A 15,293-nucleotide genomic window follows, 5' to 3' on the forward strand; every position below is an offset into this window, starting at 1 on the left:
CTATAGATTTGTCTTTGTTATTTGATTCAAAAAATGAAAGCAGTAGCTTTTACAACTGTTGTGGTTCTAACGATACACACATTCAACATCATATCCCCAAATGACCACTAAAACCAGTTGATTTTAGGTAGAGTACTATTTTTGTAAACATTCGTAGTCCACTTTACCTGCCGTGTTAGTGGATATAATGTGGCTGCAAGGCCTTCGGGCTAGAGGGGTGGGCTGTCGATGCAGCAGAAGGTGGAGGGTTTGGGGGAAAGGTCTCTCTCGGTGCTGTCACAATAGAGATAAGCATGTGGCTATAAAAGTACACGCAAAAGAATTGCTCTCACACATACACACTGACCATGAAGGTTATTTCTGAATTCGACAGCTTCACCACATGTACTAAAATGGCAGTCGCTGATGTTGTCGAAAGCAGAAGTGAGCAGTTTCAGGAAAACAAAAAATAAGTCTAAATATGAACACTTTCCAAGGTCTCCTTCGTGTGACTTAGGCCTACAATGCACTCAGTTTTAATATTTGGGGTTAACACTTTGGCATCACTAATTCCTGTGGAGCCATTGACAATCAGCTATGTACAACTATACAACATGCATAGACATAGGCTTGTCAGTAGTGTATTGTTCGGGAGTGTAACCAGGTGATTTACCCGGTTAATCTACAGGTAAGGGCTGCGTCTAAACCAATCATTCTCTTCTGGAGTAAACAAGCTACTCCCATTCTGGAAGGCCACCAATAGGAAGGGATATAACAATCCTCTGGGTTGTTGCTAAGTCTTGCATCAGCGTAGCATTTTGCATGCAGTTATAGCATGGACTCCTTACAGTGTGTGAGTGAGTGAGTGTGTGTGTGAGTTTGTGTGCGAGTGCATATGTGTGTGTGTGAATGTGTGTGTGTGCGTGCGTGCGTGTGTGTGCGTGCCCTGGACATCTCCCATGGTTGATTGTTCTATGTTAATAACACTTGTCCTTATATTATTTTTAGGAGTGATGAAAGCAATGTGCCACGTCCCAAGAATAGGCAAGAATAATGTAGCTCATATAAGTGATTGAGTTATTACCTCTAAAAATATCTATTAAGCTAACAGTATGTGGAATATCCTTTGAACCATCTTGTTGATGGGCACATTTATTCTGAACTATATTTGTACGTTGATTGGAGTTTTAGGAAAGTTTAAAAAGTGTATAGGGAATATGCATGAGAAAGTCCATGAGTTTAAACACAATTTACATTTACATTTAGTCATTTACATTTAGTCATTTAGCAGATGCACAATTTAAGTTCAAAATGTCAGTCTAACATTACTAGGACAAGTGAGATATTTGGAAGCTCTTATCGAGACTCAGATAGGAACCGGAAGAGGAAGAGAAGACAAATTTATTCTTCCCATATTTAAAATATTATAGATTTGATGTACCCATCTTGTTTTCATTTTGATTGATTCACCTGCATAGCCTATATTATTGACATTAGGCTTCCAGTCCCAAAGCCAAAATGAGGGAGGCAACGTTCAAGACTATTAGAGCTAATAATCAATCTCATGGTTATAAATAAAACTATTCAGAGAAAATAAGTAAAAATCTGTAAACCCAATTGGTTGGACGCTGCGGTTATTAGGCGCATGTGTTCTTTTGGAAACAAAGCATAGAGACAACAATGGTCAGAAATAGACCAACATACATGTAACAGTCCAAGGCCTGGCCTACGGCGAGTGTGTTGTGTGTGGGTGTGGGTGTGTGTGTGTGTGTTAGCGAAAGAGCGAGAGAGAGAACAAGAATGACAAAAGAGAAGCTTCAATACAGTGTATAATAGTTAAATGAACTGTAGCTATGATAATTTATTATTATAGAGTCATGTATCTCCAAAGCAACTAAGATCACATGGGCTAACAAGACACTGAAAACAAAAAAAATTCTGCATATCCTAGGTCAGTTTGGCCTAAAATGGCTATAGGAACTCACTAGATCACGATTTATAATAACTCTGTTGAAGACTCAGTTCCTGCATGGTGTAAAGATTTGGTTTAGTCGCTCCATCATCTGTATCATTGAACCGGACAGTTGTCAGAAAGATTTAATCGTAATTCGGCTTGCATCATGCCATGAACCTCTATCAATTACAAAGACCAACCCTCCGTGAATGGTAGCCAGAATGATATGAGGGAATGTGAGTTTATAACGGTCGATCTGGTTTATTTTTAAATCACAAATATGTCCTAATAGTAGCCAAAGGCTTTACAACTGTTGTTGGCAAATGTTTTAACATACTGCAATTGCCTTGCCATCTAGCCTACAGTAAATGGTGATCTAACAATAACATAAATTAGGAACGAACATATCAGTGTGGCATATCGCTATTTAAAGGTACTGTTGTGACAGACTTCATTGAATGGTAGCTTACTTCTGGAGCGTTGTCTCCTGAAATGATCGCTGGCACGGAGGCGGATGACTGTGTCGTCGCCGTAAACCAATAGCACCGATGAGAGGGCGGTTTATGCTAATTTAGAGGTGGGCTGAAGCCAGCTGCTGCTGGTGATGTTGAGCGCGGTCGGAGGCAGCGGTCCTGAATCAGCTTCGAGCATCAGGTGGACGTCTCTCTAAACCAAGGCTGGCAAGATTTACTCTAGAGACAGCGACAACGCACCCTGATTTAAAACACAAGATATCATATTAACTGTATCAGTTGCCATATTTGTAATAACCGTATCAAACATAGCAGTCAAGGGGGGAAAGAAACCGGAGAAACATTAGACAACAGGTGAGCATGAGATTCATTTGTTTTTTTCCCTTTGATTGGAATCCTGTGGTCTCATAATATTCATTCTTCGCCGTCTTTCTAACATTTGAAAACCGAAGGAGGGTAACATGTTACTTACGCGGTGTAACTGTATTATTTTGCCTTTACGGAGGCAAACAGCCTCCCCAAATTAGATGGGATGCTTGGTAACTTAGAGACAGACCAGTCTAATATTAACTCGAGTATTTTGAATGACGTCAGTAAATTAGTAATTATTTTGAAGTCTTTGGGCCACTTATTCTTAGCAAGGACAGTCACAGAGGCTTTATTTTTAGTGCTGAAGCTTGTCCTCGTGTATCTTTACAGATATGGGATGTTAGTCGTACTGGTACTGTACGGGCCTTTTTCTAACGGATCAAATCACAAGCTATAGCATTAAGTATTTTGTTCACAAGTTCCAGTTGTTTTCAACGTCTGAAAGGAAAAAAAAAGTAGCCCATTTGGAGAATGTTTGGCTTCAATGAGACTGATATACTGACCTATAGATTCAATTCATTATTGAGCTGTTGAGGAGCCATTTGTAATTCACATCATTATACTGACAGTAGAGCTCAGCAGTAATTTTAAACTAGTTAATATTCAAATTGTGATTCCCCACAACATAACCAGTTAAGGACAAATACTCAAAAGACAGACTGAAATTGAAGCCTTGTTAATACCATAAATCGTATTTGATTCTTAGCGTGTAGATGTAGCCATCATACCAAGGTCTTGACTATCTCTGGTCTTCAAAAATCCCATGACCTTTTTAAAACGATCAGATGTCCTCAATCCAGCCTCCACCCTCTCTATTCTTACCCTATCAGAAATATCCAGGCAATTCGATTATCTCCTGTTAAAATAAGCAAAATATTTCTTCACCTCCGCTTTGCAAATGCCTGGCCAGTGCAGGGACCTGGTGTAAATAAGCCCACATGCTTTCTTACCGATTGACTTTCTGGACTTAAAATACACAAGAGACATATAAATGAAGACATATTAAGGTTTCACAGCTTAGTTATAGTTTGCCTACAAATGCTACCGCTTACCACAGATAGTATGAAAGACTCAGTGACAAATTAAGTGTAAAATTTGTGGGGGAAGTTTTGCTAAACAACAACACTTCCCCTTCTATCATCCAAAGTTACAGATTACGGGTATACAAGTCATTCATTAGACCCTTCAGAGTGTCCGTCTTGACTTTGGGTTTTTCTTGCGAGTCAAGGATATGCAAATAGGATTCCAACTTTCTATTTCAGGCAACGGTTTTAGGCCCATTTTCTCATCTTGCCATTGAGACGGAATGACTGACATGAGAAAACAGACCCCTGGGATGTTTTCTCAGGTGTTATCAACTCTACTGCATGGTTTCGAATGAGCGCTATTTTACTCGAGTGCAAACTGTGCCTTGCCTTCTACTTAGGGCAACAATTCGCAAATCGAAATCATCGTGTGGGTTGGACGGCAAAACAGTATTGTTCATTATACGTGTGTTTGTTTACCAGACGCTTTTATCCTAAGGGACGTGCAAAAGTGCAAATGACACAAAGCAAACATTGTACATGAATCTCATTTAAAAATTCAGTAGTTAAAGGTATTACCTGTGTGTCAGGGTCAACGCCGTTCACATCAAGATGTTGTTGATGCCGTGTTGTTATAGCATCGACATGGTTCGTGAAGGACAAAGCTGTTTGTTGTTGGATATCACGCTGTGTTGTCCCTGTGAGACATCCAGCAATTAGTCTGGTCCTCAAACCCCAGGGGGCAGTTAGTCTATGAGAGAGTGGGCCTGGGTTACAGTAAGAAGCCTGCCGTGTTTGTGTGTGTGTTTGGTCTTTTCCATTGTCTGACCTCTGGGAAGGCGTCAGAGGAAGCTGGGCTCCCCCCGGGAGCTGAGAGCCCTAGGGTGGCCGTGCGAGTGCAATGATTGCACAATTACAGGGTCCTCTCCCCGGGTGCTAGCCTTATTATAGTGCGTCGATCAAGCGGCGTTTACGTTCATCAAGGATTCTGGGTTTATTTCTGGAAGGCCAGACTTTCTCCCCCTGACTTGAGACACATTTTCACATTTCACAAACCAGTCAGCAGAATGTAAAACTTGACAATCCATTTTTCACTGGACTCCCCAAGACTGTGTGTAAAACACAGCTACAACCTTAAAAACCTCAACTGGTAGTGCTACTGTCTTATAGGACCTCACTACATCCCATAATGATCTGATATGAGGAGTGAGTGTTCTCGGTGTACCAGCTCTTTGGAGAAGGTTTGAAAGAGCTCCACAACCACAACGAGGTCCCCTTATCCTTGCTGTTAGAGTGGAGGTGACATTGGCCCCCTGAGAGCGACTGGTTTTGTCTGTGGTGAGTTGGTTATTAACTGAGTGACAGGAACATTCTGATAATGATCTTTTTCCCTCCCCTGAACCTCACATCTCCCCACTTGCCTCTATTCTCGGCACACTGGCTGAAGATACTCTGCTTTAGTATAGTCTTCACTCCAAGGCTCAATGAGTCAATCAAACTTTTCAGTGGATTTTAAGTCCTGTTAAACCTTAAACTTCATTGTACTTGTACATTTTCTTAGTTTGACAGACGATTGGGTCCAAAACAACATACAAAATGATCCCAGTTTGAATCCAAATCAATTGCGATTAATGTGAGTAATTCTAACTAATTGAGTGCTGTGTAAGGGGCCAAATATGAGATGTCGTTGACAAGTATAGCTAAAAACCTTCCGATATCGTGAGGCGTGCGTGTACAATATCCTGTCCTACAAACGCCGTCACTGCAGTGAACACAGCGCTTTATAAGGTAATGACGGAGGTCGAGAGGTGGATTCCTCCGAAATGCCCCAAATGCCTGTGTGCCAAGCGTGGGCTTGGGGGCAGCGGGCACTGAGGGGGTCGTGGGAACACATCATCATATCCGCTCGCCATTCAGAGGACCGGGCTCCAAATTTAGATGAGGTCACATGTCCAGTATGAGGGGAAAACCAGGGGAAGCTCCTCTGGGCTTTACACCAGCAGAGACAGGCACAGGAGAATGCGGTGGTTCAGGGTGGTTCATGTCACTGAGCAAAGCAGGGAGAAGGCCCGTCGAGGCTGGCGATGCTGCGGAACAACCGCTGCAGTGAGGTGGCTGCAGTGAGGTGGCTGCAGTGTGGGGGCTGCAGTGAGGTGGCTGCAGTGTGGGGGCTGCAGTGTGGGGGCTGCAGTGAGGTGGCTGCAGTGAGGTGGCTGCAGTGTGGGGGCTGCAGTGAGGTGGCTGCATTGAGGTGGCTGCAGTGTGGGGGCTGCAGTGTGGGGGCTGCAGTGTGGGGGCTGCAGTGAGGTGGCTGCAGTGAGGTGGGCTGCAGTGAGGTGGCTGCAGTGAGGTGGCTGCAGTGAGGGGGCTGCAGTGAGGTGGCTGCAGTGTGGGGGCTGCAGTGAGGTGGCTGCAGTGAGGGGGCTGCAGTGAGGTGGCTGCAGTGTGGGGGCTGCAGTGAGGTGGCTGCAGTGAGGGGGCTGCAGTGAGGGGGCTGCAGTGTGGGGGCTGCAGTGTGGGGGCTGCAGTGTGGGGGCTGCAGTGAGGTGGCTGCAGTGAGGTGGCTGCAGTGTGGGGGCTGCAGTGAGGTGGCTGCAGTGAGGTGGCTGCAGTGAGGGGGCTGCAGTGAGGTGGCTGCAGTGAGGTGGCTGCAGTGTGGGGGCTGCAGTGTGGGGGCTGCAGTGAGGTGGCTGCAGTTAGGTGGCTGCAGTGAGGTGGCTGCAGTGAGGTGGCTGCAGTGAGGTGGCTGCAGTTAGGTGGCGGCAGTGAGGGGGCTGCAGTGAGGTGGCTGCAGTGAGGTGGCTGCAGTGAGGTGGCTGCAGTGAGGGGGCTGCAGTGAGGTGGCTGCAGTGTGTTGGAGCATGGACCTGGAGGTTCTGTTCACTACAATGTGCAAGCTCGCGAAGAGAGAGATAAATAGCTGGAATTGCAGCCAACTGTATCGAGGTCATAGTTTTTTGGGGTTAGGGTTAAGGATCACAAGCTCATTCAGTATAACTCCGGATGTGTTCTGAATCCCAGTTCAATCAAATCATCTTCCCTGTATGATGATCCGAGTCCTGCGCCCCGCCCCCTCTCCTTTATTGGGGAAGCAGACATCTTGAATCCTGAGCCTGTCCATACACCTCTTTTTTCAGCCTACCAGAACCTGGGAGAGGAGGGGGTGGTTTAAAGCTAACTTTCCCTTCTCTGAAACACACTATTTTTCTTCTGCTGGCTTTCACCATGACAGGGAGATGTGCTATTTTTAACCCTGTCCATTCTCTCTCTCTCTCTCTCTCTCTCTCTCTCTCTCTCTCTCTCTCTCTCTCTCTCTCTCTCTCTCTCTCTCTCTCTCTCTCTCTCTCTCTCTCTCTCTCTCTCTCTCTCTCTCTCTCTCTCTCTCTCTCTCTCTCTCTCTCTCTCTCTCTCTCTCTGTCTCTCTCTCTCTCTCTTTCTCTCTCTTTCTCTCTCTCTCTCTGTTCTCTCTCTCTCTCTCCTTTTCAATACCTCTATCTGTTCTCTATTTGTCTCTCACTCTCCCTCCCTCCCTCAGTTTGTAGATGTGTTCTTGGGGTAACCCAGACTGAGGGGGTGTCAGTGCGGACAGTGAGCACAGTCTAACTTTAGCCCCCATCGCGTAATGGTGATATAAATAAACAGGACGCCATCATGAGGGGGAAGGGTGGGACCGAGGTCACTTAAAGAAAATGGAAGATGATTTTCCCATCAGTATCATACAAAGGTTAAGAGCCATGCACTGTACAATTTTCAGCAACAGTCTATCCTCTTTGTATTGCGATTAAGGCAGTCACTTCAACTATTACATTTCCTGGATGATAATAAATGCAACGAGGACAGACTCGTTTTTTTTTACTGTGAAATATACCAGTTCACATAATTCTAGAGGTACATTGTACATTTGACATGACATGCATTTTGGTGATGATTTCAAACAGGACATCTCAGCTACGAGGATCTTTAAATCTTTTGGTTTTGCAGGTTCAGCCACGTGTTTAGAGCCATAGAACAAGACCATAATGGGCCGGAAGAAGATCCAGATTTCTCGTATTCTGGACCAGAGAAATCGACAGGTATAAGTGCTTTACCTCACCTTACGCCAATGCAACGCTAATGTCTTAATAGACTCCAGTAGAATCTCTAAATGTCGTCTAATTCCTCCTCTCAGGTGACATTCACCAAGCGTAAGTTTGGTTTGATGAAGAAGGCGTACGAGCTGAGCGTGCTCTGTGACTGTGAGATCGCCCTCATCATCTTCAACAGCACCAACCGCCTGTTCCAGTACGCCAGCACCGACATGGACAAGGTGCTGCTCAAGTACACCGAGTACAGCGAGCCCCACGAGAGCAGAACCAACACGGACATCCTGGAGGTGTGCAGAGCTCTTAGAGAAAGATAGAGAGACAGAGAGACAAAGAGAGAGAGACAGAGAGACAGAGAGACAGAGAGACAAAGAGAGAGAGAGAGAGAGAGAGAGAGAGAGAGAGAGAGAGAGAGAGAGAGAGAGAGAGAGAGAGCTGTGTTCTACAGCATGGCTTCGTTTCCATTTGTATATCTGTTTTTATTTATTTTTCTACTTCCTTCTTTCGCGCTCTTTCTCTCTCTCTTACTCTCTCTCTTTCTCAAAATGTAAAGCTTCCTCTCTGTCTCTTTTCCTCTCCTTTTCTACATCTCTCTGTTTCCCGCTCTCGAGTTCTCCCTTCCTCTCTTTGTCTCTGTCTTTCTCTGTCTCTCTGTCTCTCTCTCTCTCTCTGTCTCTCTCTCTCTCTCTCTCTCTCTGTCTCTCTCCTTTCCTGTCTCTCTCCGTCCAGTTGTGTTTCTGCCGTGCGTGTCTGTCGCTGTGCGTGTGTGTGACCCGTGTGTTGTCTGTCCCTGCCGGGTGCAGACCCTGCGCAGGAAGGGCCTGGGTCTGGACGCGGCCGAGCTGGAGACGGACGAGAGCGTCCAGGAGGGGGTGGACAAGCTTCCCCTCAGTGAGGGCATGGATCTCTCTGTCGCCAGGCAGCGCTACTACGTTAGTAACACCTTTTCTCTTGTTCTTCAGATCGCACACCCAGGTCAGAGCTGTGAGTGGGCCCAAACTGGCCATTGATTTATGGTGAAAAGTGGAAAATTGGCGTGACTCATTTTCGGGGGGAAATGTTTTTTTTTGTGTGTGTGTGTGTTAGATAATATTTTAGACAAAGGGGGTATTTACTGTAATAGAGGAACAGAGGCTTTGACGGATAAAGTTGACCTAATTTCTCAAAAATGTTTTATATCATAGAGCTGTGCAGTGTTTCTTGTTTAGCCAGGATTCAAGTCTTATGAAATCCGTGTCTTTTGTCGACACCCTTATCGATCACCTATCTGCGACTGAATTATATTTCAAAACTGCACCTGATCCTTATCAGATAGAGAAGTAAGCGATGTGTCATCTCCATCAGACCAACGTTCTGTGCTCTTCCTCAGGCTCCCTCCCTCCTCTCCCCAGAAGCCCAGTACTTGGTGTCTGCAGGCTGTGAGAACGGCTTCTCCAACCCCGGCTTGGCCGCCCACAGACCTCAGGCCTTCAAGCCCCTGGGCACCAGGCCTGTGTCAGCTGGCCCCACCAGCCCACACGCTCACGCTGCCTTCATGTCACCACACTCAGGTGTGTGACAATTCCACTTAGTATTGCTAGTTATGTACCCCTAGTATAGTTAGTCCTCATATTTAAATGTTAGATTCCTATATGTTTAATGTTTGCACCTTCCTGCCAAAACAAATTCCTTGTCTGTGCAAACTTTCATGGCGAGTAAAACCCATTCTGATTCTGAGTAGGGCCCCTTGCATGACAGCACCTCTATGACCGCCCTCCGTAACCCGCGCTAAATAATTCTGTAGCTTCATTCAGAATCAGAATCAGAATTGGTTTTTATTCGCCATGTAAGTTAACACAAACACAGAATTTACTGTGGCAGGAAGGTGCATACAAGAGACATATACGGATCTTAATTAAAAAAAAGTAGAAAAAGCAGAATGTTTCAATACAATTTAAAAGTCTAATACTAAAGAGCTAAACATATCCGAAAGAGCTAAACAATATACTAAAGAGCTAAACATTGTAGATATAAAATAGATATCAATAGATTCTATATGTCTTTTCCTTTCTGTCTGTAAGTTCATTTTGGATTCAGAATCAGAATCAGAATTTGGTTTATTCGCCATGTATGTTATACAAACACGGAATTTACTGTGGCAGGGAGGTGCAAAACACTAAACATATACAGATCTTAAATTAAGTAAAAGTACAAAAGTTTATAGAATACAACAATTTAAATATTAAATAAAATATATATATATTAAAAAAAATATATATAAAAACCATTCCTGTCAAATTGTGGTTTATCTTGGTAACTGTAGTCATATGGGGTATTTCTCCAGAAAGTTTCTCTCTGTTCTCAACAAGCATTTTGGGATTGGTTAGTCTGCTGTCCCACACCCATGAACCTCCTGGTCCAGGTTCCCAGATAGGCCCACCGTACCTCAGCAGTGGTGGAGCTTCCACTGAAGGCCCCGACTAGCCAGGGAGAGTTTGTCTCTGCCATGGACGTGTGTATGACTGTAGGCCTGCCTCAGTGCTGCGCTGCCAGCTGTGGGAACACACAGGAAGAGAGTGAGGGTGTGTGTGTCTGTACTTATCTGGGTGTGGGTGTGTGTCTGTGAGAGTGAAACTAGTCCCCTCAGTGAAACAGGGGCTGGAGACAGCTCTGTGGTTTCTTTGCAGAATATTTGGCAGCTGCTGGTCAGCTTTGCCTCTTCCCCCACACTGTGTAGCTATTAGTACACACTCACATGAATTACCTTACTGTGCACTTATAGCCCAACGGGTGCAGTTCCCCGCATCTTGAGTGGTTTCTGGCTTCTTATGGTACTCAAATGAGCTCACAGGAAAACGCAGAGAGAGAGAGAGAGAGAGAGAGAGAGAGAGAGAGAGAGAGAGAGAGAGAGAGAGAGAGAGAGAGAGAGAGAGAGAGAGAGAGAGAGAGAGAGAGAGAGAGAGAGAGAGAGAGAGAGAGAGGAGAGAGAGAGAGAGAGAGAGAGAGAGAGAGAGAGAGAGAGAGAGAGAGAGAGAGAGAGAGAGAGAGAGAGAGAGAGAGAGAGAGAGAGAGAGAGAGAGAGAGAGAGAGAGAGAGAGAGAGAGAGAGAGAGAGAGAGAGAGAGAGAGAGAGAGAGAGAGAGAGAGAGAGAGAGAGAGAGAGAGAGAGAGAGAGAGAGAGAGAGAGAGAGAGAGAGAGAGAGTGTGAATGAATTCTGGGTTGCGAGTAACAACTTGAATATCACTTCCTGCTTCTCCTGGCTAGGTATTGGCTACTCGATGTTCTCCCATGGCAACCTGAGTCGGGCCTTGGAGATGAAGAGTTCGCCCCCGCTGAATCTGGGTAGTGAGAACCGGAGGGAGAGACCCACCCTGGGACGGTGGCCTCCCGTACCAACCTCAACACCGCTGTAAGGAACTACTGTGCTGCACACAGTAAAAGTCAAATCATGTAGTTCAGCTGAAATACCTGCATACTCTCACCTGATGAGCAACAAGGAAGAGGGGGGAGGGGGGTCACAGATGTAAACCAGATCAACATAACTTCACAGACATATTCTAACATTATTATAACATATCATATTATGTTACTCTACTCTATCGGAATTTATAACTCATCGTAAGCGTACTCTAACCAGTTATTATTCTTGAAAGTAAACTGACGTGATATGACTGGATGTGATCCTCTTTGCCCTGACCAGAGAGGCCTGCTTTACCAGAGCATGCACCCAGGGAGCCCCATGGTGACCATGGGCAAATCAGGCCTGCTGGGACACAACCTGGGATACAACCTGCCCTCCGCCGGACCCCCAGGTAAGTCCACTGGAGGGACCTTGGATGATGGAATTACTGTCGTTCTAATAGTTTCCACCAGCAGGTGTCGCTAAAGAGGCTGTATCACTAAGCACTAAATTATCAAACATTTTACATCTGTTGCTACTCCCCTGTGAAAATGTTTAAGTTTAGTATTTGGGAATAAAACATTTAAATTGTGCCGCTAAACAGTCACAGGTGTGTTGTTTTATGGTGGAATGGGTGATGAAGGAGGTTTCTCCTGTACTTCCAGAGTACAGTCCTGCAGGTTTCTTACAGCGGACCCCGGCCAACCCCTGGCAGCAGACCCAGCAGCTCCAGGATCAGCACGGAGCTCACCTCAGCCCAGCGTAAGATCCCTCAGGTCCCTGTGTGGACCATCCCTCTTCCTGTGGGTACCTCTCCTGCAGGCTTTCTCGCTCTCACTTACTCTCTCTCTATCGCGCGATATGTCTCTCTTTCTATTTCTCTTTCTTTCACTCACTCTTTCTCCTTCTTTCTTTTTCATGTTTCACTCTCTATTTCTTTCAGTTTGTTCTCTCTCTCCCCGCCAGCTGAAATATATAACATGCTCCGTCTCTGTTCACCTGCTGATCACAGAATGTCCAGCAGAGGGTGCTCCTTCCCCTCCCAGACTTCCACCCCCACCCCTCCACCTCACCCCTCCCTCAACCTCACCATCAAATCCGAACGGGCCTCGCCCGAGCACATCTGCTCCCCAGCATCCCCGCCCCGGCACCACCTGAGGCAGCATTCTCCAATGAGCAACTCCGATTCCACTCACCACTCCCCCCTGGAACCTTATACTGCCAATGAGCTGGAGGACTTCTCCAAGGGGGGCTACCCGCCTGCCCAGCACACCTTGGAGGCGAAAGGGGGGTTGCCACTGAGGCAATTAGAGATCAGCGATGGGTGGCAGAGATAGCCGGCGGGGCCGTACCAACACCACGTGCCTGGCCACCCATACCCGTTGCCAACCAATCAACAAGCCACTGACCCACAATCCACCAGCCCGGCCAATCACGTGGCTGCCCCACACAGCCAGGGGAGGAAGAGGAGGGCTCCCTAATCCCGACACTTCTACAGAGAGCCTCCCTTCCCTCTCCTGCTACATTAAGAGCTGGTCTCCCCTTTTTTGTGATGAACGTGTGCCTCTGCATCTCTCCTATGACGACATTTTGTCACGTGTAAATACCAACCCTACTTTTCCCGGGGTATGTTTCTGTCTGTGTGCAGACGGGCGAGTCAGCCTTGGTTTAATCCACAAGCCCCTTGCTTGTGGGCAGAATAGTCTGATTCATTTAGCCATGTGCTGTGGCTTCAGCTCCAGAGTAGTCTTTCACACTCAGAGGCCCAGTTACTGTACATATATAACTTTAATGCTTTAGCCTTTAGCCCAAAAATCAATGAAGTGGTCGTCTCACACGAGAGCGATTAGGGATCGTCCATCATTCGGCCGCAGCCTCCCCAGGAGGCCCTCCGTACTGAAACCTGCTTCACACAAAGTCTTTCTCAGGGATTTGGACCCTTTGAAACTGAGATAGTTAGAGAGCAAAGGTTGATGTTTTTTTTTTTTTGTTTTTTTTTGCGTTTAGCATTCTGTACTTTCTGTACTGAACGTTTTCGTCATGTCTCTGCGGAACACAATCACTTCAATCAGGCTAAGGACAGAATGTCATGTGTGCTTTATCTACTTAAACGCCGTCACAGTTGTGTTAGTACTACCTTGTTGAGCGGTTAGGGAAGCGGGCTTGTAATCAGAAGGTTGCCAGTTCGATTCCCGGCCGTGCCAGATGACGTTGTGTCCTTGGGCAAGGCTTCACCCTGCTTGCCTCGGGGAGAATGTCCCTGTACTTACTGTAAGTCGCTCTGGATAAGAGCGTCTGCTAAATGACTAAAATGTAAAATGTAAATGTTGGTATTGTCTTTCTTAATTGATACACAATGTCATAAACATGCCAAAGCATAGAATACTCTAGAGCAGGGGTTCTCAAACCTTTTGGGGCCCAGGGACCCCTTACAGGGGAGTACACCATCCAAGGACCCCCCCATAATCATAATACCCATTCAGCATACCCTTTGTGCTCTTGAATGGACACAATATTATTGTTTTATTGGTGCAAATGGTCCCCACCTGTAGATTATGATATATTTTGTCACTTTTTAATGATACAGCCTCAATTTTACAATTTTATAATTTATGGCAAATTATTTCGCAGGACCGCACTTTGAGAACCACTGTTGTAGTGTTTTGGTTTGTATATACCTGAAAGAAAGCCTTACCTGACCTGGTTTATCATGCTTGGTGAGGGATGAAGAGGCTGTGAGTTTGTTTAGTGTGGCGCTTACCTGCTGTTATTCATTCATGCTTTTGAATAAGATAAGTGTCATGAATAACAATGATAATTTGTTATTTAAACAGGATACATAAAGTACATGAACTTGTTTCAAATATGTTGTTGCTTCAAAAGAAAACATACGTTGTAGGTTCTGCGGTAATCTTTCGTTTGTGTCGTGCACTGGATTTTAGCCATGATTTTGTGTCATGCATTCTTTTGTGTTTATAATTTGGCTGAGAAATATGTATTAAAATGAGCTTTATTTGGCAATATTAGTTGTTTCTGCTTATTTATGTTCCTCTTCTCTGTTTCGTAAAGACAGTTACTTTTTGGACCACAAGAGGTCAGTATGTCTTACACTATCAATTCTGCAAGAGTCGTCAAATAGTTTCGGAATAATTCAGCCATTGCTTAGGGTCATTCATTCTCTAACTTTCTGTGTCAATTGTCAAGTTCAGCAGTGAACTGTGATGGAATCCAGCTGATTGCGTAATTAGACGACAGCGGACATGTAACATCCAGACAGTGAGGAGCTTTGAGTGCATTATGGCTCTATAGCTGCCATGTGGTTTTATGAAGCTTGAAAAATAATCCGTTTATATTTATCATGCTGATATACAGAGGTAAAATTTGAACAAAAAGTGAATGGTAACTGGTAGTTCCACACATAATTTATGAAGGAGACAATTTGTCCATCATTGGTGTAATCAATGTAGCCTGTCTCTAATGACAGTACTGCGTTTGAAAGGATGATTTGATTTGGGCATGAATTTGTCATCCTGGTTCCCACTGAGGTCTGAGCATCTAATTCAGTGTCATTATATGAAGAAGAAAAAAAATATGGGATACGGAATACTAAATGTTTCCTTTCATCTGTGGACAGCTAAAATGCTGTCTGCCAATGCATCTATCTTACGGTATCTTTTATGTGTCTGTTTATTTAGCCTCATTCATGTTCCGTCCTTTGAACACATCCACTCACTCATTATCATGTCGCCTTTCCTTTCCAACCACTTACCGGCACCTTCCCACTGCGCGTGGGGGGAGAAGAATGGAACACTTAAAAGCCATAGAACCTTTTCTGTAAAATCTTCAAAAACACATATGCAGCTGCAAATGGCTCCCTGTCACAGCTGGGGAGCGCGTTCTACAGCAGGCGCTCGAAGGTCTTTCTGAAACCACGTGAGGCGTTTCTCTCTCTCCGCCATTTCTTTCGAAACACGGATTGAAATTGGCCGGAATTTTCCCCTCCCACACTGGCGAGAACACCCCTCTTTCCTG

At 45.2% G+C, this 15,293-nt stretch overlaps 1 protein-coding gene across 1 annotated transcript; it reads left to right on the forward strand.

Moving 5' to 3' along the window:
• Positions 1-2,684: 2,684 nt before the first annotated feature.
• mef2b (myocyte enhancer factor 2b) lies at positions 2,685-14,282 on the forward strand. The gene is given in 10 exon segments (XM_067229885.1): positions 2,685-2,760; positions 7,782-7,873; positions 7,969-8,172; positions 8,686-8,814; positions 9,252-9,432; positions 11,126-11,215; positions 11,218-11,270; positions 11,562-11,673; positions 11,927-12,023; positions 12,274-14,282. Coding segments are annotated over 9 exon segments (1,245 nt in total). The 5' UTR covers positions 2,685-2,760; positions 7,782-7,819; the 3' UTR covers positions 12,599-14,282.
• The last annotated feature ends 1,011 nt before the right edge of the window (positions 14,283-15,293 follow it).

Source organism: Osmerus mordax, chromosome 26, assembly GCF_038355195.1.
Source record: "Osmerus mordax isolate fOsmMor3 chromosome 26, fOsmMor3.pri, whole genome shotgun sequence".
Classification (NCBI taxonomy): Eukaryota; Metazoa; Chordata; class Actinopteri; order Osmeriformes; family Osmeridae; genus Osmerus; species Osmerus mordax.